The sequence below is a fragment of the Felis catus genome, chromosome C1 (assembly GCF_018350175.1).
Source record: "Felis catus isolate Fca126 chromosome C1, F.catus_Fca126_mat1.0, whole genome shotgun sequence".
Classification (NCBI taxonomy): Eukaryota; Metazoa; Chordata; class Mammalia; order Carnivora; family Felidae; genus Felis; species Felis catus.
Genome location: NC_058375.1, coordinates 139,715,865 through 139,738,254, shown reverse-complemented (window position 1 = coordinate 139,738,254; position 22,390 = coordinate 139,715,865). Strand labels below are relative to the sequence as shown.

Below are 22,390 nucleotides of genomic sequence, written 5' to 3'. Positions count from 1 at the left end.
GCTGCAAATGCCCACTCACAACAGCAACCCTGAGACAGATACCTGTGCCCTAGGACAACGTTGGCTCGCAATGATTCAGATTATTTTTTGCTTTGCAAGTGAGAAACTTTTATTAAAGAGATATTTCCTCCATAAAAGCATTTGGTGCTGGTTTGCTCAAACACGTCTTCAGACAAAAATGTTAAAGCTTAAGATGAAGAGACCAGGAGAGACAGGACAGGCAGGATGATCACCATGGTAGTCTGTTTCCCACACACTTACACTGGTTTATAAGTATCCCGTGACCCTTGAGAAAAGTAGGCGCTATCCTACTGCAATCCACTGACCTAAGCATTTGAATAATCAAGGGAGTAATATGAGAAGTAAAGGACCCAAATCCAGTATAAAAGACAGATTAGTTCTACAACACTTTGATGTAATTATTATTTATTTAGATATCCCACAGGTTCCATGACTGCGTAATTCTATGTTCTGTTGTGGGATCAGGAAATGACTGGGGTTTAATGCAGTTTAAACAAGTCGTAACAATTTCGTGCAGAATGCCCACCCCCATCTGTCCTTTCTTCAGGCATCTTAATCTATGTCTCAGGCATAACCATACATCACACTCCCGGGAGGAAGCCAGGGGGAGAGCTCTGTGCATCCGTTTACAAATAAGGCAGCTAAAGCTCAAAGAGAACTAGTGACTTGTCTGAAGATCGCACAGCTGTTCAGGATGGAAGGCCACAAGGGCACAAGAAACCACATGCTGAACTGATGCTGAGGGACCACGGCTGAAGGAGGTGGGCCCTGGGCTGTGGGGAGGGCTGGGCAGGAAGGGCAGGAGGGCACGCCCTAACTCACACATGGGAAGGTTGTCTCGGGATTAGCATGCTGCCCTGCTGCCCAACTGTTAGTTCTCAGAGATCCAGGGATTCTATTTGGACGTTTTTGAAGGCGGGAAGATAGCAGCCACCTTCCTACTCCCAGGGTTAGTCTGAGGATTTCCTTAGCCCCCTTTTATATTGATGCAACTACTCTACAGTCATCCAAGTTTCTGATTCTATTAACTCCGTGGTGGATCCCAAATACTGGAGTTAAAGGTAGCTATCAGTCTTGAGCTGTACACACTTAAAATCCTGTGAACCTGTGAGACTTAGTTCCATACAGAACAAAAGCAGCACCCCATTGAATTACGAGCAATCGCATCTATGATAAGTCTGAGCATTTTCTTAAGTATCATAGCCCTGACTGGCTATATTTCTGCCCAATATTTTAACACATAGTTATTCTTTGGCCTCAATGAATGACGCCTCAAGTTTACAGGCTTTACCTGCTAGATGCCATTTAGTAATAGGCTGCTCGCCCCCTCACACTACTTCCTCGCTGACACTAGCCCCTCACCACTCATTCCCGACACCTAAGACCCAGCTCAGAGCCTGGGAACGAGAGACCACACCCACCTTTGCCCAAACATCAGTGTTGACTTGGTCTCAGCCTCATTGAAGACAGAAGGAGAGCAGCAAATAACGATGGTGGTTCTACAGTTCCCACCCAGAGAGTCCTGAAGAATTCGAGTCATCTTGCTGTCCCGATATGGTACGTGTGTTTTCTATTTAGGAAAAGAAAAAGTATTGGCTATCATAGCCATTGTCCATTCAGAGAAAAAACATAAGCAAGCTGGTGTTGGAGACACCGGGCTTAGGAAGATGTGTGAAATAAGAATTTGTTGCCCGGTCTTTGGATTCGGCCAAAGTTTAGAGTGCCCATTCTGAGACCTGGTAATAGGAAATTAGCAGCACCATTCATACATTTTAATGGACTAGATCTCCCAGCAGGCAGGGTGTGTACAGCCAGGATTCCCTCTGTCTTTTTCCAAAGAAAAATAAACGAATCTCTGGGGTATGCGGCAAAGAGAATACACAGACCCAAAAAGCGGCTTCTCATAATTTCATTTCATAGATGGGGACAGGATCACTTACTGTCCCTTCTGCCAAGGCAGAGATCACGTTTCCAAGAGCAGACAAAGATTTATTGATATTTTTAGCTTCGTCGAGAACAGCTCCCTCGGCACCAGTCTTGCTGACCTACCAGAGAGAAGAGAAAGCAGTGAGCTGCACAGGACAGCAAAAGCACAGAGTAGAAAATTCCAATTCGCAGGAGGGCACAGGGCTGGGGGTTGAGGGAGGTGGATGTGAATCCTCCTGGAATGCAAGAAAAAATAAAAGTGAGTAAGAATCACGTTCATCAAACCTTCCCTTGTGCCTGAGGCTAGGGATTTGTTCTCTCTCATCATTTTCCTCTCAATTAGGTTTTAGGAGAATGGCTGACGCGCCTCAAGGGGTGGAGCTGGATGCATCCCAGGGGGACATCCATCCAGGGGAACCAGGCTCCCTGTGCTGTCACAGGGCCAAGGCCCTGCAAGCCTGAGCCACAGCCTCCACGCCAGAGGGAGCCCAGGGCAACTCCTGAAGCGAAAACACCCTGGCCATGAGGAATGGACATATTGGGGAAGTGTAAATTATGAGCTCCAACTTCAGGCAAGGGATAAGAGGTGGCAAGAGTTGTCCAGACTCTGTTCCCTCCCTTGCTTACTCCCATAGCAAGGAAAAAGGGAACAATCATCCAAAAGGAAAGCGACCTGGGGGCATCAAAGTCAAGAAAATGTCTATTGCGTTGCGGAATTCTTTTCCCCTCTGCAGCCAGAGGGACCACTCGCAGCTCCTCCTCTGCTGTGTTATTACTGACAATCTCATCCTGACTGCATCTGCTCTAGGTAGAGAGCAGTGTAGAGATGCTAGGGAAACAGGGAACACAACCTGATGATCCGTGGCTCTGCTGACTGGACAAACGATGTGGGATGGGCAGCTGCTCTCTGAAGAAAGGAAAGCAGGGAAACGATGTTACACGGCGCAAAGACTGATTTCAATTACGAATACAGGAGAAACTCCTAATGATAGGAATGAGTGCATGTCTAGGGGGAGGTGTTTTCAAATACAACAGACGTTCATCTCTGAGAGCTGTGTGCGTAGATACCACTGGTGACACAGAAATAATGCAGCTGATGGGTCACAAGTAATAACAGCCCATTCACACCGTGTTGTTTAAGGTGCTTTCATATGTGAGCACCTTCACTCCATGAAATGCGCAAGGCAGGGGCAATTGCCTTCCTGTTACAGACAAGGAAGATTTGCACTCCAGAGATGGCAAATTGCCAGCCCAAGGGAAGAACGCATTTAGGGGAGTTGAGGCTTACAGCCCAGAGTTCATTCCAGTAGACCACACTGACACATTCATGTGGACACGTCTAGGGCAAAGGAAAACCGATGTGAGCAAAAGGAACAATGTGCAGGACCATGACTTTAAAATGTCCCACCAGGGGGCGCCTGGGTGGCGCAGTCGGTTAAGCGTCCGACTTCAGCCAGGTCACGATCTCGCGGTCCGTGAGTTCGAGCCCCGCGTCGGGCTCTGGGCTGATGGCTCAGAGCCTGGAGCCTGTTTCCGATTCTGTGTCTCCCTCTCTCTCTGCCCCTCCCCTGTTCACGCTCTGTCTCTCTCTGTCCCAAAAATAAATAAATGTTGAAAAAAAAATTTTTTTTTAAAATAAAAAAATAAAAAAAAAAAATAAAATGTCCCACCAGTATCTGACACTGCAGGGGACAGGCCTCCACACTGAACTGCCATTAGGCTTTTCCAGCTGCAGTTGGGCCCCGGACACTCACCTCTGTGCTCTGAAGGGAAAGAGGGAAGAGCAAAGGGGCCAATGGGCTCTCTCTCCAGACCAGCAAAGCGTGGTCTGGTTGCTAACGGTTAGTCTAGAACTGAACGATGCTGCTCTGTATTCCCATTCTGGTGTGTGTCTGTTTAATTAAAGTTACAAGCCCGTACCAGTACAATTTTGGGTTCCCAACCAGAAAGTTTTCCAGGAACATCCAGATGACGTCCCACTCACAGCTTTACACATGCACACAGGAGAACACTCCATGTAGCCATTACTTACATGGACATTAGTGGCCATAGCTTGGCAGATAGCAGCTCACTGGTGGGGTGCAGTAATTGGGAATCAACTAGGCAGTTCAGGAGACGGACCAAGCTTTAGGGCTGGCCCTGATGGGGACAGTCAGCATGAGATCATCAGTGATGGAGTGCGCATGGTATTGTGCACAGGGACTGGCTCTGTGATGTCACCCAAGGGGAGCAGCGCCCCAGCCAGGGTGTGGCGGCAGGAGCCTCTGGTAATGCTATGGAAGTGAGGCTGGGCGAGGCAGGCGGGAGGCCGGGCAGGGGCAGGTAGGAGGCTCTATGGAGCCTATCTGGTCTAGAGCATGGCCTCAGCCAGTGCCTCGGAGAGCATGGGACAGAGGCCAAAAGAAAGCCTCGATAAAACCAGAGGTGCAGGGCTCTGGGCCAAAACCCTGGCTCCAGGAAGTGACTGGAGCCTGAAGGAAGTGAGGCTGCCCAGGTGAGGCCCCATCAGACCACACCTATTGCAGAGAGAAGCAGGGAATGCAGGAAGAGCCCCGGGTTCCAGATCTTCTATCAGCAAACAAACCCACAAAGGCAGGACTGCCACAGTGCAACGGCAAACCAGTTTCCGGCCTATTTGAGTCTGGCACAACATGGGGATCTTCCCTTTCCTCAGAAGGTCATGTCCCTTCCTCATTTGCAAGGCTGCCTTTGCCAGGCTAAGTGCACACTGACGCTTGCCTACCGTCCTCACTGGGGCCTATTCAGCACACACCCGAACTGGCACTCACAGCACTTCCTGTGACGTGAACGGGGGACTTCAGGACCAGAAATGAGCGGGCGGGAAAATGAAGGTTAGACTTCATACCATCTTGGCACAACAGACACTTTAAAAGCTCTTGGAAACCCGGGGACAGAAGAGATGTAAGAAGTATACCACTGCACACTGAAGCAGATAACAGGGAAAATTATAGATAATACAAATAAGGAACCAATTACCTTTTCGCTCCCGGCCAAATCAACTAGATACAGCTTCCCACTGAGCTTTTTTTCGGTCTCTACATTCTCTTGTTTAATATTGATCAGGAAGATACTGTGACTTCTCGAGCTGTGTTCATTCATATCTGAAAAGGAAAATAGTTTACTGCTCTGCAAAGAACAGGAAGTTTAGGTAGCAAGTTGCTCATCTAAAAAGCACAACAAATCATGCTTAATAGCTCCATTTTTTAAAGTAAGTCCAGCCAATTCTCTAAAAAAAAAATTTAAGTTTAGTTATTTATTTTGAGAGAGAGAGAAGGAGGCAGGGAGGGGCAATGAGAGAGAGAGAGAATCCCAAGCAGGCTCTGCGCTGTCTGCACAGAGCCCGACAAAGGGCTTGAACTCACAAATCATGAGATCATGACCTGAGCCAAAATCAAGAGTCAGACGCTTAACTGACTGAGCCACCCAGGTGCCCCAGTACAGTCAATTTTTAAACATATCTAAAACCACTTTCTTAAAAAAAAAAAAAAAACAAAAACAGGGGCGCCTGGGTGGCGCAGTCGGTTAAGCGTCCGACTTCAGCCAGGTCACGATCTCGTGGTCCATGAGTTCGAGCCCCGCGTCGGGCTCTGGGCTGATGGCTCAGAGCCTGGAGCCTGTTTCCGATTCTGTGTCTCCCTCTCTCTCTGCCCCTCCCCCGTTCATGCTCTGTCTCTCTCTGTCCCAAAAATAAATAAATGTTGAAAAAAAATAAAAAAAAACAAACAAAAAACAACAACAACAACAACAACAATGCTTGTTCTAGAAATGAAAGATTTAAAATAACTTCACACAGCTAAGAAATTAAGAATCCTAGTCAGTGATCCAAGATAACAGATTCTCTAGCTTTGTCTGAAGCACCCCCTCTCATGTTCCAACATCTTGCTCCAGCCTGAGCCTTGGCAGCAAAGAGCGCACACCTCCCTCTCCCCTCACCTTAAGTCCTTCACCCTTTATCATTGTGGTTAGTGTTGAAAGTATTCTATCTTTGTCATGTGTGTAAGCCTTGCTTATCAGTACTATCACAAGCTTTCTTAAGGAGGGATTATGATCTTAAGGTTTAAGACTTCTTTTTTTAGTACAGTTCTATAACCCATGCTCGGTGCATAGCATTTCTATATACTAACAATAAACAACCTGAAAAGAAAACAATTCTATTTAAAGTATCAGATTAAATATGCTTCATTAGTGCCAAACACTAGAAATAGAAATGTTTTTGGACCCTGGATAGGAGGAGTCTCCTATCCGATATGTAGAGAACAACAAGAATGTGGACAATGATTGGTTCCAACTAGAGTCCAACAAGGAAGGTACTCGGTGTTTTGGAAAATGCTGGTACACCCATGACCTCCATGAGTCTGACATCCAGTCTGACATTCCTATCACATATGCCACTGCCACTCCAGAAATTATAGTCCTTGAATTTGATGGAAAAACAGCAGAGATGTACAGGGGTGGCAAAATATGCCTGATCGATCACTTGAAGCCTTTGTGGACCAGGAATGTGCTCAAGTTTAGACTAGCTCATCTCAGAGCTCTGGGGCTGGCTCCATGGCTGATGGTGGAAATCCCCCATCTGATTCAGAAAAGTGTGATTCAGCATAAAGAAAAATGCAACCAATAAAGCATCAAGCCACTGAGGCAGGACAGAGAGACCTTTAATAGGCTGTGTTCCTGTTTTTTGTGCATTACTCTTACTCATCCAACTGCTTCCCCTCGTCCTCCTTCACCAATAATTGTTACTAAGTAGCTGCATCAGACAATGTTGAAAAAAATAAGCAACAGTATTGCTACCGAATTTCTAAGGCTACCCAGAGAGGGGAAAGACCAGGGCTTGGGGAAACCAAAAGGTAATATCTCTCTCTTCCCTTCTCCAGGAAGAATAGGAGGTGCCGATAGTCCTTTTGGTTTCTGGAGATAATGCATGAATAAAAGCTGCTTCCTCTGGCAGCAACAAAACAAAACAAAACTTTCTGGAATATACGGGAAAAAACTAAAGATTCCACAAAAAAATAAGTCAAAACTGATAAATGAATTTGGCAAAGTTGCAAGATACAAAAATAATATGTAAAAATCAGTCACATTTCTATATATTAACAATAAACAATCTGAGAAGAAAATCATTCTATTTAAAGTATCAACAAAAAGAGTAAGGTACTTAGGAGTAAACTTAACCAAGGAAGTAAAAGACTGTATACTAAACACTACACAATGAGGGGCAGCTGCATGGCTCAGTCGGTAGAATATGCAACTCTTGGTCATGGGGTTATAAGTTTGAGCCCGGTTGGGTGTAGACAGCACTTAAAAAAATAAAACCTTTTTTAAATTTTTTTTTCAACGTTTATTTATTTTTGGGACAGAGAGTGACAGAGCATGAACGGGGGAGGGGCAGAGAGAGAGAGGGAGACACAGAATCGGAAACAGGCTCCAGGCTCTGAGCCATCAGCCCAGAGCCCGATGCGGGGCTCGAACTCACAGACCGCGAGATCGTGACCTGGCTGAAGTCGGACGCTTAACCGACTGCGCCACCCAGGCGCCCCATAAAACCTTTTTTAAAAATTAAAAACAAAACTACAAAATGTAAGAAGACACAAATAAATGGGTCGGAAGACTTCACATAGTGAAGATGTCAATACTACCAAAACCAGTCTAAAGATTTAATATAATCTGTATCAAGATCCTCGTTGTGTTTTTTACAGAAATAGAAAAGCCCATCCTAAAATTCATATGGAATTTCAAGGAACCCCAAATAGCCAAAACAATCTTGAAAAAGAACAAAACTGGAGTTCTCACACTTACTGATTTCAAACTTACTACAAAGCTACAGTAATCAAACAGTGTGGTGCTGGTACAAAGGCAAACCTATAGACAGATGAAAGACAGCCCAGAAATAAACCCTCACATAAAATGGTCAGAAGAATTTTCAACAAGAGTGTCGAGATCACATGCAAAAAAATGAAGTTGGACTCTTACCTAGTCCAGATACTAACACAAAAAGGATCAAAAACCTACATGTAAAAGCTAAAATTATAAACCCTTAGAAGAAAACATATGGGAAATGTTTCATAACACTGAGTTTACCAATGATTTCTTGGCAATAACACCAAAACATTAAGCAACAACAAGAAAAATAGATAAACTGCACTTTATCAAAATTAAACTTTTATTCATGAAAGGAAGTATCAACAGAATGAAAAGGCAACCCACAGAATAAGAGACAAGATTTGCAAATCACATATCTGATAAGGAATTTAGATCAAGAATAAGATAAGAGCTCCTATAAATCAACAACAAGAATAAAACAACCTAATTATAAAATGAGCAAAGGACTTAAACAGACATTTCCTCAAAGACAATGTACAAATGGCCAATAAACACATGAAAAAATGTCAACCATCACTAAACATTAGTGAAATGCAAATCAAACCACAGTGGCCTCACACATCACACCTATTAGCATGGTTACTGAAAACAAAAATAGCAGCGCCTGGATGACTCAGTCGGTTAAGTGTCCAACTCTTTATCTCAGTTCAGGTCATGATCCCAGAGTTGTGGAATCCAGCCCCGCATTGGGCTCCATACTGATTGTTGATGGTGGAGACTGCTTAAGATTCTCTCTCTCTCTCTCTCTCTCTCTCTCTCTCTCTCTCTCTCTCTCCCCCTCCCTCCCTCCCTCCCTCTGCCCCTCTCCCCATCTCACTCTAAAATAAATACATACATACAAACATAAATACATAAATAACCTTTAAAAGAAACAAAAATAGTAAGAAGTAATGGCAAGGATGTGGAGAAATTAAAACTTGCGCGCTCTTGTTGGTAGGAATGTAAAATGGTGCAGCTGCATGGAAAATAGCATGGCAGTTCCTTAAAAACTTCAAAGTACAATTAACATATGATCCAGCAATTCCAGTTCTGGGTATATGCCCAGAAGAACTGAAAGCAGACACTTGAACAGATACTTATACAGCCATGTTCATAGCAGTATTATTCACAACAGCCAGAAGGTGGAAGCAACACAGGGTCTACACGTCTAACTATGGATGAATGAATAAACAAAATGCAGTATACATGTACAACAGAATATTAGCATTTCAAAGAGAAAGGAAATTCTGACATACGCTACATATTGGATGGACCCTGCAGACGTTATGCTACGTGAAACAAGTCACAGGAGGACCTATGTTACTTCACTTATGTGAGGCAGCTAGAGCAGTCGAATCCATTGAGACACAAAGTAGTGTAGTGGTTACCAGGAGTTGGGAAGAGGAAGTGTGGGGAGTTATTGTTCGATGGGCATGGGGTTTAACTTTGGGATGATTAAATTCTGGAAATGGATAGTGGTGATAGTTGTACAACATTGTGAATGGATGTAAGGCTACTGAATCGTACCCATAAAAACGGTTAAAATGGTAAGTTTAATGTTATACGTATCTTACCAAAATCATTTAAAAACCAGCTTACCAGAATGATAAGAAAACTAGTAATGTTCTAGACCAACAGTTCTGAACCAAGGGGCCAAGATGGATTGTCAAGTATGTCCTGAATAACTCATGACTAACAACAGCTGAAGAAATCAAGTAAATAATTTATCTATAAATGAGAGATACTATTATGATGAGAATATCAGGCTTACATTCTTTCAAGTATATGTGTAAGCAGAAGAGAAATAAGTAGAATTTAACCTACACTGTATACATGTCTAGGCTCACCTATGAAATCTGCCACATATGTAATTATCGTCTGATAGTAGGTCGGGTAAAGAACAGGTTGAGAATTACAGTTCTGGGTTGACAGAATCATAGAGCCTTAGATGGAAGAGACCTAAAGAGGCTTGACCAGCCAACCAACCAATGCCTTAATCTCTTGTATACGTCACAGGGAACTCCTTGCCCCTCTAGGCAGCAGGCTTTACTTGGGGCAGCTATCAGGATCAGAGAGTTCTTGTGGTTGGTCAAAACCTGCCCCCCTGTAGCTTCCACAACCCTGGGTGGTCCATCATTTGGATCATACAAAGCACACTGAGTTTCTTAATGACAGCAACTTGAACATGTTGAGAAATATTACATCGTCCGTATGTCCTCCTCAGACTTTTTTCTTTCTTCCAAGCTAGGAATCCCTAGTTCTCTCAGCTCCTCTTCATCTGAACTCACTCTGGTTCGTCCGCATCCCTCCGAATAAGACAGACAGCCACCATCTTTTCATGGAGCCTCTGCTGCTCTAACAACTTATGACCACTTCCCCAAGGTGCGTGCAAACACCGAGGAAGGCAATGCAAGAAAAACAAGCTGACCTGAACACGCCTGTGATTAACACAGCCTAGAAAAGTTTTCAATAACGCTCCCAGCTCTTTCTGAGCTCCTCCTGGCTTTCCTTTCCCCTTTTTACACAGGGCAGAAATCTAGTGTGGTTTCTTTCCACACATATGACTGGCCATATAAAATTTGCTCATTTGTAATTTTTTTTAACCTGAACAACAACATGGTTGAAATACATTTAGAAGCTGACTTGTAATCCCCTTGTCTCGGTGGGTTGCTTGTTTTCCCCAGGGTCCAGACAAAGGGTGCTGCCAGGGCCCAGAGAACCTCATCCGCTATTTCCCAGAGTTCCCTGCACAGCAGAAGGCACTGCTTCCCACGATGTGCCTAGATGCACTCAGACTGCACACACCTGTGTGTCTGCATCCAAGCCACTGCTTTACAACTGCCTTCCCCTGAATTATTTCCTTTGGACCTCATAACCCAGCCATCCTGGCGGGTGGGCAGATACTTGTACCCTGACTCACAGGGGAGGGAACAGGACACCAAGCTTACTTGTTACAGCCACGTGTCGGTTTGCTTTGCCTTCATCTATCACATCCATGACTTCCTCGGGGCTTGACACAAAGCGCTCGGTGCACCCCTGCAAAAGAGTCGGTTCAGGTTCACCGTTAAAGGACCAGAAAACACCGGTATTTTAAGACAGCTAAACATTTTCCCATTTTTCTCCTAGAGGTGCAGATTAAGAGAAAGGCTCCAGTGTTGATCCCACCACTTTTTCTCCTGCTTCTGGCTTGAATTCTACATGAAAAAGAAGTCTGAGCAAACCTTGGGAAACCCAGAAGTAAACCATAAAAGAAATGCCAGATTTTCCTAGATTTTTAAATACCTGTTCTTACTCAACAGCATGAGTTTCTGTTTCTGAGAAACAGAATAAAGAAAACCAGTGACAGAAAAAGAAATGGATGAAATTTTGCTTTGCCTTCCATTCTAGTCCCCAACTTTAATTAGACACATTCTAGACATAATGCTCTGCTGGGCTTCCCCTAACTACAAAGTATAAGCAATTATCCTCCATATAAAAGCCTCTTCACATGTGAATAATAAATATTTGTTCACTTCTCCAATTCTTACCTTATGTGATTAGACATCTGTGGTATGTTTACAGAGATACAACTGGAGAAATTAAATGTCTATTTTTTTTACCAAATGAATATTAAATGTAAGGAACATGATGAAATACCTCCATACACTTTATAGGTAACGTTGTGAGCATATTACATAATAATTATGATGACAGTGACCGGAGACAAGTCAATTGCATCATCAAGTTTTCCTCATACCTTTACATACGGGACTCTGTTTTTGTCTTCATGAACAGCCAAGTTCGTCTTGGATACTACAGAGATAATAATGATGGCATGCAGAGGAGAGAAGAAAAGTTAAAGACTCAGTATTGGAGGATAAAGAGAAATTGTTACCGAAGACAGGCAAATCTCATGTCTTTGCCATACGCAAGTTTAAGCCTTGGCTGAGAACAAGCAGATAGTGTAAAGACAATAAAAGATCTCTGTATTTTCATTAGTTCCTTAAGCAGAAGTGCTGTGAATCCTTTCAGCCTCCCTGGACCTTAGTTACAGAGCAAATAGAGGACAAGCATTCAGGTTACTCACCATCCAGTAAGTCCCTGATTTTGTCCAAGTAGATCTCAAAATAGGAAACCTAGTTAAAAACAAATGGAGTTTGAAACAGAAATGCCACACTGTATTTAAAAACTATCACTATTAAAACTCATAGAAGGTCTTTGGCATGTACGGCTAAGAAGAGCAAGAAGACGGGCCACAAAGTGAAGAGTTGGTCGACTCTCCGGGCTCTCCAGCCTCCTGTCGCATCAGCCTGCTCTGCGGGCCGCCGCCCAGTGCGGCCACTCTCCGTGCTTGACGGCCTCTGTGGTCTTGACTCGGGTGCTCCTTACATTGTGTGCTGGGCATCCACTCACAGAACGACTCTCCTTTTCACCCTATGTGAGCGCCAAGCAAACTTCTAGGTAGGACAACAGCTGCAACAGAAACGTCCTTCACGAGCAATTGTCAAAAATCAGTAGGCCTCTCCTCATGTGTGACACTGACACCCTCACCAGACTGGGATGAAACACTCACATGAAGAAGTAGGGACTGGAATAAGGGCACTTTGCTTGGAACTACAAGAGCTCAAAGGCAACAGGGAGAGAGCTGCTGATGGTGGCCAGCTTTGGGGAGTCCAGGAAGGGTCCGAACAAAATGTGATTTAATGAAAGACAGACTGGACTGCAAGAGGGAAAGGAAGCCTTCCCATCAATTGTTCTCAAACGCCAGCCCAGAACCACCTGCATCAGCATCATCCATAGCCTTTGTTTAAATTGCAGAGTCATGAACCCTATTGTAGTCCTCCTGAATCAGAATCTCCAGGAACAGGTCCTAGGAATCTGCTTCTAATCCCTGGTTAGTTCTTATGTCAGCTGACATCTGAGAACAGCTTTAACTAGATATGCGATCTTGGGGGTTTAATTCACATGTAACCGAGACGAGAGGCCTCAGTTTTCCCATCTGTCAAATGAAGCCATTTGGACTCGATGATGTCAAAAATTCTGTCTAGGATTCTGCACTTTTTGTCTACACCTGCCTTCTGCCTCTCAGATCAACTTCTCTTTCTCTCATGTTTATGGGTTTTCTTGAAACCTAAACAAAGGAATGGATAAACAAGTTGTTAAGGAAGAAAAAAGGTGCCAAAATAGTTGTAAAGTTGGAGTGTAACTCTACAGGTGAAACCTCACCCCTGCATCCTAGCTCTGAACCAGTTCTACCTCTGGTTGTGGGAAGTGAAGCTTCCCCAACTCAAGGCTAGTCCTCACCAACTCAGCCCCACTTATTACCTTGTCTGTATCTCAGCCTGGAGCCTAGTGACTTCCCAGTTTCTCTGAGAGCTGGGGCTTCAAACTCTGGAACCTGTACCTGGCCATCCTCTCCACGTTTCCTGTCTCCCTAACAACCTGAGCCTACCTGATCATCTGTCAAACTCCCCAGTCACCAAGTCTCGCGCATCACAGACACACCTAGTTGACCTTGGAAAGAATCACTGCTCCTGAAACTTCTTCCTGTGGCTGGAATCCTAGGGTCTGTTTGGCCTCTAATCTTACACATCTCTCATTCAGCCTCCCTGTGGCCAACTCAACCCTGGTTCCAACCCATTCTATTGCATTTCAAGACTGCCTGGCTTTCATTAAGACTTCTGCATCTTTGAGGGGCACCTGGGTGGCTCAGTCAGTTAAGTGTCTGACTTTGGCTCATGGTCTCGTGGTCTGTGAGTTCAAGCTCCACATCGGGCTTTCTGCTGACAGCTCAGAGCCTGGAGCCTGCTTCATATTCCGTGTCACCCTCTCCCTGCCCCTCCCTTGCTTGCACTCTGTCTCTCTCTCTCAAAAATAAATAAACATTAAAGAAGATTTAAAAAAAAAAGACTTCTGTATCTTTGAGATGTACACATGTATCCTTATTTCCATAGATTACAGAGAAATTACACTAGAAAGCAGTCATAAATTACATGTCAACAAATACGGCAATTAAAATCCTGTTCACATTTAATATCTTCTTTTACCACAGAAGATACTGGTGCTTGAGTGGGGGGAGGGGGAGTGATTTTGTTATTTTTGTCATTGCAAATGCTTTATGAGACCAGGTGGAAGAAAAAGAAATATGCAATTGTTTTGCATTAAGAAATTGCATGTTCAGAAATAATGTTTAAAACCTCTATGGGGCTCACTTTAAGGAACAGATTTTCAATAGTGTTTTAATCAAGCCTCTTTTTCTTGATTAAGCCTGTCACTGCTCAGTTCAAATATGGAACAATCGCTAGCCTTCCCACTTATAATTATGATGTATGAAATAAGTGAGCATAACTACAAATGCAGAACAGAAAGCCAGACTGTAAAATTCAGCCCTGGAGACTTGGGTGTTGTTTCTTCTCTCCTGCTTCATGCTGGGGCTGTTTTTATCTTAATAAGATTCACACTATTTTGAGGGCAGTAATTGGTTTAACATCTTACTCTGGGATTATCCCATAAGAACTCTACAGTAGTTTAAGGTATTTAAATGCAAACAGCCTTAAAGATGTACTAAGCTCCTAAATCTTGATCCCATCAAAGCAACAGGCTTCTGTACCCTTAGATATAAAGAACCCTGGCAAAGAGGAGAAACCAGCATTAGCCAATAAAGGGAGGAAAAAGATCTATAAAGTAAAAAGACTTGCCAGATCTAATTTATAATGGGGCAAACAGTTGTTGCCTTGTTTTTATATAATTTAGGAAAGGCACATAGCAGAAATAAGTAAGGTGGAAGTTTAACATAATGGAAAGGTGTTGTACTTGGGATTGGTTAGATCAAGAGTCTAATAACCTGATCTGTAACTGCTGCCAATAACCTGATATGTAACTATGGCCAGCCAGTGCTGTCTTTAAACTTCAGTTTCTTCATCTCTAAAATGATGGGCCTAGGGGTGCCTGGGTGGCTCCATCGGTTAAGCGTCCGACTTCAGCTCAGGTCATGACCTCGCGGTCTGTGAGTTCAAGCCCTGCATTGGGCTCTGTGCTGACAGCTCAGAGCCCGGAGCCTGTTTCAGATTCTGTGTTTCCCTCTCTCTCTGACCCTCCCCCGTTCATGCTCTGTCTCTCTCTGTCTCAAAAATAAATAAACGTTAAAAAAAATTTTTTAAATGATGGGCCTAGTGCACTAACCCAGCCTTAAAGAATGGTCAGCCTCTTGGCTCATGTCCTCAGCACCAAGTCTTCTTAGAACTGCCTGTGTCTCTTCCTCACCCCCTGTCCACACCGTCCCCAGTTGCCATGGCAGGAACTCAGCCAGCCATGTGTATCCTGGACAACACTAATCAGAGCTGGGGGCAAGCCCTGCTGTAGGCTAGGCCAAGGAGCCCACTCCCTGGGGAATTAGGAATCGGGAATAAGGGATGTGGAACAGGAGCTACCATGGTCCTTCTCCCCTTACCCATGCACCCCCTGAACAAAGATAAAGCAAGCAGACAGAAATGCAGGGACTGTAACAGGGACAGAGTTTCTTTCGGGGGTGATGAAAATGTTCTGGAATTACTGATCATAATTGTGTAATTTTTGAAATATAGTAAAAACCATTAAATTGTACACTTAAAAAATGAATTTTATGGTGCATGAAATGTATCTCAAGCTTTTTAATTAAAAAAAAAATATTTTAAAGGAAAAGCAGGGTCTGGATTCTTACTTCTACAACCCCCAAGCCACATGCCTTCACATTTTGTACCTTAGAACAGTTTTCTCTAGTTGCTTAAACAAGTGGCTTTCAATCTCTTGCAAACAAAGGAGCTCCAATGAATATACCCCTAATGCTCAATGTTACGAATTAACAGCTATAGTTAAGAGATTAAAATTTTCTTTCAATTCAAATTTAAGTCAGAGCAGAGGTTCTGGTTAAAAAAAAAAACAAAAAACAAAAAACAGGAAGGATAATACCCTTCCCTACTACTTGTCAAAGTGTGCTTCCCAAAACACTATTCTATCATACCCCAAAAGGAGAAAAATATGTCCACCATCAAATACGCAGGAAAATGTAATATACTACATGTCCCCTTTGTAGAATTATACTGCATAATAGCATGTTTAACTTGTGATGAATTTAACATTTTTCAACAAAACATTTTTCCAGCTTATTTGGCCACATAAACCTTTTCCCTGGTAACCCACCTATTAATATGAGGGACCTGGAACATACTTTGGGAAATGCTGTCCTCACCCAATCATAGACACATTCTAGTCACATCTCTAGAAATCTACAGGGTAAGTATAGAATTCAAACAACTATCAAGATGATTCCATCCTAAAGAAGGCTTTTACTTTATCTCAATTATTTCCTCAGTATTAACCTGAACCATTAAATAACTATGGCTTTGCCTATGATGGCACGTCATCTAAAGTACATAAAAATCATCTTTTATGTACACAGAAAAAGAAGAAAGCTAAGAAACATGATTTGGGGCTCAGTTTCTTCTCCTTGGACTTTATCAAGGGCACTTACCTTGATATGAAACTCCAGGTTTTCATCCATGGAATAGATATGGTCAAAGATGTCGTGCGCGATCCTTGGGATGATCCCCATGAGTTGAGGGTCATGTAGCTTCCCCTAGTGAGTGAAAAAACACAAGCACAGGGAGCTAAAGAGTGCTGGGAAACCTGTCTGAGAGAAGGGACCATATGTGGATGCACGAACAGAACACCGTGGAAGAGGGAACACCCATACACGTATGTCTGCTCCTTTGGAGGGTCCACCTGACAGGCAAACAGACCGTTAAGTTCATGGAAATAGATCAGCATGTTGCTCTTTTTACCAGCAGTGGGGGGCTTGTTCTGTCCCCAAAAATATTCACTCCTGCTGCCGCTCATGGCAGCAAATGGGTGTATGTGGGTAAGGGTGTGGGTAGAAGGGAGGAGGGCAGGAGGGCGGGAGGAAGACTGAGATTATAGGGTGACTATCACATCCCAAAGGTGGTTTTTGTTTTGAAATTTTTACAAACTGATCAGAAGGTACAAGTTCAAGTTAATCTGCGTTAATAAAACCACCTTGAGAGCTGATAGTTTCTTTTATGTCATCATTGCTCAAAAATTTCTCACCTTATTCTAGAAAAACCTTCAGTATCGCTTCACAAACCAATCAAGAAAAGCCATTTCATCAATTTCTTAAAAATCCATAATTCCCAGCCTGAATTGTTCAAGTAATTTTTGGTTCTTTCCTTTCCTTTTCTTTTCTTCTCTTTTTTTTTGGGGGGGGGGGGGCTGTTTCTAATACTTAAATCCACTTGTAATATATTCTCTTATTCTTTTACCCCCCTTTTTTCTGAGAGAGGTCTAGCCCTCTCTTCCCATGCAGCCAGCGCCCCTAGGAACCCTCCTCCAACCCTAAGGCGGGGTGGGGGGGGGGGTTGAGGGATATTTTATCTAAGGGGTAATGGGTTAGATGAGTTCTTCTGTGATTTGAACTATTTTACTAAATCCATGTTTAAGATCCAGATTTGCCGCCTCTGAACACTTTCAAAAAAGATATGCCGTAGTATTTGAAAGCAATTCCTAAAGAAGAGTTCTAGAAGTATTTACAGTGGCAGCCCTAGCAAGGGCTCCCAGAGAGCCTTCCTTACTCCCACGCTCCAAGTTCTATTCAGTTCCATGTTAAACCACCCATCAGTGCACAAACACATAGTCTGCAGGTCTAAAGTAATCGTTGGCAACAGTATTCCCAGAGTTTTCCAGACCTTCAGAAAGTTATAAAACTCTGGGAAAAAAAAAAACAAAACTGGAACTATAAGAAAATCACAAAACCCGTCTTACTCTTCAGTCTCCCAGGGACACCAACAGCCTTCAGCAACACGATGACTCATATCCTTGTTCCAAATCTCCCTGCCACCTGGAAGACCTGCTTTGTTTTCCTCAATCAGATCTTCTTTATCCTTCGGGGATTCACCACATAGCTCCTCTTTGACAGGTTGACTTTCAAGCCAATATTTGAGTTACCAAAAGCAAGAAGTCACATGGACCCTGGCACTAACTCCAGGCCACAAAGCGCTTTACATTGTGAATCCTCCTTTGCACACCTGATCCCTAACCTTCCACTCTCTTGAAAGCAAGAGAAAAGCTGACTTTAGATATATCTGTCCTCTGGCAAAGCTCTCTTACCCGGGAAAATGGGTTCTCTCCTGGAATGCCTTCATCTGCTAAGAATCCTACATCATTTGATATCTTTATATTGCTTTTTGTTTGACTGTACAGTCCCTAAAGGTAAGGTGGCCAGCGCATATGTATTTCTTCCCACTTCTTATGATACTTAGTACGGTGTCTACTGCATAGAATTATTGTAGAATATAAATTAAACAGTATACATAAAGTGCTTAGGGACAATAAATGTTAGCATTATATTATTCAGCTCATATTAGGTTCTCATTAAGCAGTCGTTGAGGTTTATTTGACCTGAAGAGTCTGAAAATATATTTCTATCCCGGACCATTAACATATATCTTAGGAAAATAGCCCTGAATGACTGAGACACAGAGTTTCTCAAATGTTGGTAATCTTACTTCTCACAGGCCATCATAAACATCAAACACTGGGCCTTGCATGCTCAGGACTATGAAAATTGCTGGCAGAAATGACCCGGACAGTGAAAGGGGTGCCTGGGTGGCTCAGTAGGTTAAGTGTCTGACTCTTGATTTTGGCTCGGTTTATGATCTCATGGTTCACGGGTTCAAGCCCCATGTGGGGCTCAGCTCTGACAGTGTGAAGCCTGCTTGGGATTCTCTCTCCCTTGCTCTCTGCCCCTTCCCCACTCACACTCCCTAGATAAATAAACAAAAAAAAAAAAAAAACAAATAATTAAGAAATGACACAAGACAGTGAAAACACAGATCTCTCTCCAGTCAAATGTCATGATGCCATTGGGTCAATCCACCTCAGAGAGTCTGAGGAGTGTCCCCCCATGCTCCCCCAGAACCCTTCAAAAATCCATCATAGTCCTTTAGCTTCTCTTCAGTGGTTCACAGACAAAGAACGAGTGATAATTCACAAATCATTTATAAATGACTCCAATCTGTTTCTCTAGATACTTTCCCTTTCAAAAGGTTTATCTTCCAATTGATTTCTGGCTCACACAAATATTGACATCCTTCTGTTTGCCTTTGTCAGGGTAAGAACCAAGGCAGAACCAGGGATGAGTCTGAGACACTCCCTGTTGCTTCCCTGAAGCCCGCACCCAAAAACCACATGAGAGGGAAGGACATGTTAATTTGGAGAAGGCATGATAATACCTCCATCCCCATGGTCACGGAAGTGACACTCAAATCTAGCAAAGGTTTAGGGGCTGGGATGCTTGATCTAGCTCATAAGCCCAGGAGTGGTGACAGCTGAGGCTTTATGTTCAGTACACTGAGCCTGCCAAGACAGTGTGTGTGTATGTGTGTGTGTGTGTGTGTGTGTGTGTGAGAGAGAGAGAGAGAGAGAGAGAGAGAGAAAGAGAGAGAGAGAGAGAGATGTAGTGTGTGGGTGTGAGTGGTGTTGAGAGGGTGTTGATGTGTGTGGTGTATGTATATAAGACGGAGGGGTGCTCAATAAAGGTCTTCACTCTTTCTTCAAATAAAATACACAAACACACACACAATAGTCACCTCAGGTGATAAAAGGTGGTAAAAAGCAGAGAGCTATAGAAATTCAGAGAACAGAGAGTCCTTTCCAGCTGTGGTGATATGAGATGGCTTCCCTGAGGGACACCAAATCTTGAGAGATGAAGATCAGGATGGGCAAGAAGCAGGAAGATGAGATGAGAGGAATGCAACAGAGGCATAGGAACTGAGAAACAATAACCCATTAAGAGAGCCATGACAAGTTCAGTTGGCTGGAGGATCAGGGATGGACTTGAGTAGCAAAGGAATGTCCCGCTTCACCATCTTTCTTCTCCCAGAAAACACAAAGAACATTTGTATACTTGTATCCTACATAATCCTCTTCCAAAACTTCTCCCACTTCTGAATGTGGCCTTCTCGGAACATGTGTGAAAGAAGAAACCAGACCCAGGCCACTGGCCACAGAACAAGACTCCCTTTGTTCTAGCCCCAGTTGCCTTCTCAACCTCCCAAGCAGGATGGTTTCCTGAAACACTTAAGATGGGAAAGCAGGCGGCCTGTCAGCTCACACGAGCACCAATGCACTCGGACAGGCTCATTAAAAATCACTCGGCTGGCTCAGCTCAGCAGTGGGGTGGCCTGCACCATTCCACAGGCTCCCGGTGCCCTTGTGGGCAGAAGGAAAAACAGCGTGTCTCCATCTGTCTAAATCGGTGCTGAAGAGGGACACAAAGCAAGGCACGGGGCCCAGAGAAGCCCATCCGGGCAACACACACTGAACGAAGGTCCAGCCCTCCCTTCCCCTGGATAGCCAGCACCGCCAGCAGCCCTCCCTCACCCCAGCCCTAGAAGCACCGGCTGCACCTGCCCTGGGCCCAGTGCACCACGGTGCCCTACCAAGCCTGGCATCAGCACTGTCAAGTGTTTCCTATTTTTACTGAAAATCCGCCTTAAATGCTCCATCTTCAGAAGCTAATCTTTCCAATTTTATGTAGGCTTATCTGTTTGTTCTCCTCAATAGAAAGTAATGGAATCACCACTGGATGTCAGACCAAAAATGAGGGGATTAAAATGAAAAACAGCTTTAAAATGTGACAGCTCTGTCCATTCAGGGAGTTAACATCCCCTTCCAAAAGCCTTTGAAAGATCACAATGTATAATTCCGAATACATAAAATCCTTTCAGATGGTGCAAGCCCTGCAGGTTTGTTTTTTTTGTTTTTTTTTTTAATTTAATTGCATTCCAGGGTCCTGGATTTCTTGGTCTCCCACAGTCTCTATGACTTCGGCTCGGGGCTCCTCCTTTCCTCTGTTTTCCTCTAAAGTATCCCCTACCGTCTTTCCAATCTATAATCACCCTACAGAAAGAACTAAACTAAGTGTCTGTGGGGGCAGGGGGATGCTGGGAAAGGGCTCCCATCTGCCCCACCCCGTCCTCCCGTGGACACAAACATGTGATATTCAGAAGTCACAATAAAGAAAAGCAACCCCTTACAATCAACCTGTTAAAACCGACGAGGATGAAAAGGCTACAGAACTTAGGCAGCTATGAGAGGAACCCGCACAGAAGCCAGTTCCCTTTAGGGGGCCATGGGTCCCTCTGGGCCCACAGCAGTGCTGCAGGCCTTGTAAGGTTCACGCTGTGAGACAGAGGGCTCCAGATGCTCTCATCCAACACAACATCTCCGATTTTGGTTTTAAAGAGCTGGCATACCTCTTTGCCATCTCCTCACACCCACCGATTCCCCCCGCACACAACACAAACTAAGATTTTACTCTGGGGACAGGTCTCTCCTTTGATGGTTTACAATTTAAATTTCTGACATTTAGCAAATATCTTGTATTTCCCAAAGATGAATTAATTCGAAAGCCAAAAAGGTCATTCTTGTAAACATTCCCTATGATTGGGGGGTGGGGGGGGGGAGTTCTAAATATTGCATTTTTATTGTTGTTTTATATACCATTAGGTAATTTTCAAAAACCTGGAGACTGATGGATACCATCATGAGATGCTCTCTCTCTCTCTCTCTCTCTCTCTCTCTCATGCCTTATGAAGGAGCTATTGTCACAGCTACTGGGAAGGCTGGCACTTAGGAAATCTATAACTGCAACTTTTCTGGTGCCTAGAAGGTCAAGGGTCTGGGGCTCAGCAAGAGAGGCGGGCGAGGGACTGGCCATGCCCGCGTCTCACTGCAGGAGAACATGAGGTGCAAGAAGACAGGGGGCCAAGGCTCAGGTGTCAGGCGACAGTCCTACTCTGTGCAGAAGCAGTGGCAAATAAACCTGATGCCTCCTTTAATCTCTGCAATCTCTGAACCACTGTCCACTGCAAAATGGGTGAACGTAAGTCAACACCACAGAAACGAGATCCCCCAGAGTCCGATGCACACTTGAAATCGGTGTGAGCAGAACATCAGAGCCTCAAGGCTTTTTGCCTCAGGCCTTTGAAATCTCCTCTTCAATAGGAATGATTCATAAGCTAAACCGATTCTGCAGCGGCTGGCCAGCCGGCCGGCTCACTCAGAGACATTCCCAGGAGGGTACCGTACATGAAAATCCTAAGCTTGAAGGATCAAGGATTCATCTTACCCTGCTGCTTGTAAGCTGAATTCCCCAAACTTCCTCTGCACAGTTTCTTGTAACAACCACTCTTCTACCTCTCCTCACCTGTCAGGGGAGCCTTTTAAAGAATTATCCGCCCTGAAGGGCTTACAGGAGTCCGTGGCAAAAAGCAGGAACAGAAGACGCAAAGGGGGCCAATTTTGTCCGCAGACGTGCCTTGTCTGCAACACAGCCTGGAGCCGCAGACCTCCACCGCCAACAATTTGCACTGGGGTCACACCTTCTAAAGCTCACAGGGGCAGGTGTGTAAGTTAATGACAGAGGATGCTGCACGTACATTCGTACTCTCTTGCAGTGTGCAGGGATGGGGCCAGTGTGGACTGGACAGGGCATGAGGGTATCAGTTCAACAACTATTTTATGGAACCCC

At 44.1% G+C, this 22,390-nt stretch overlaps 1 protein-coding gene and 1 long non-coding RNA gene across 2 annotated transcripts in view; one reads left to right on the top strand and one right to left on the bottom strand.

Moving 5' to 3' along the window:
• KIF5C (kinesin family member 5C) overlaps positions 1-22,390 on the bottom strand; it is a 166,014-nt gene that overhangs the window by 82,018 nt on the left and 61,606 nt on the right. Inside the window, exons 4-10 of the mRNA XM_011285287.4 lie at positions 16,316-16,420; positions 11,894-11,942; positions 11,564-11,619; positions 10,776-10,863; positions 4,945-5,069; positions 1,962-2,066; positions 1,443-1,591 (exon numbers count right to left, since the gene is read on the bottom strand). Of these exons, the coding sequence (XP_011283589.2) occupies positions 1,443-1,591; positions 1,962-2,066; positions 4,945-5,069; positions 10,776-10,863; positions 11,564-11,619; positions 11,894-11,942; positions 16,316-16,420 (677 nt within the window). The remainder of the gene's footprint in view (positions 1-1,442; positions 1,592-1,961; positions 2,067-4,944; positions 5,070-10,775; positions 10,864-11,563; positions 11,620-11,893; positions 11,943-16,315; positions 16,421-22,390) is intronic.
• On the top strand, positions 3,760-13,585 carry LOC111561852. The gene is made up of 3 exons (XR_002744799.2): positions 3,760-4,441; positions 10,076-10,209; positions 10,954-13,585. It is a non-coding gene; the product is annotated as an uncharacterized LOC111561852 (long non-coding RNA).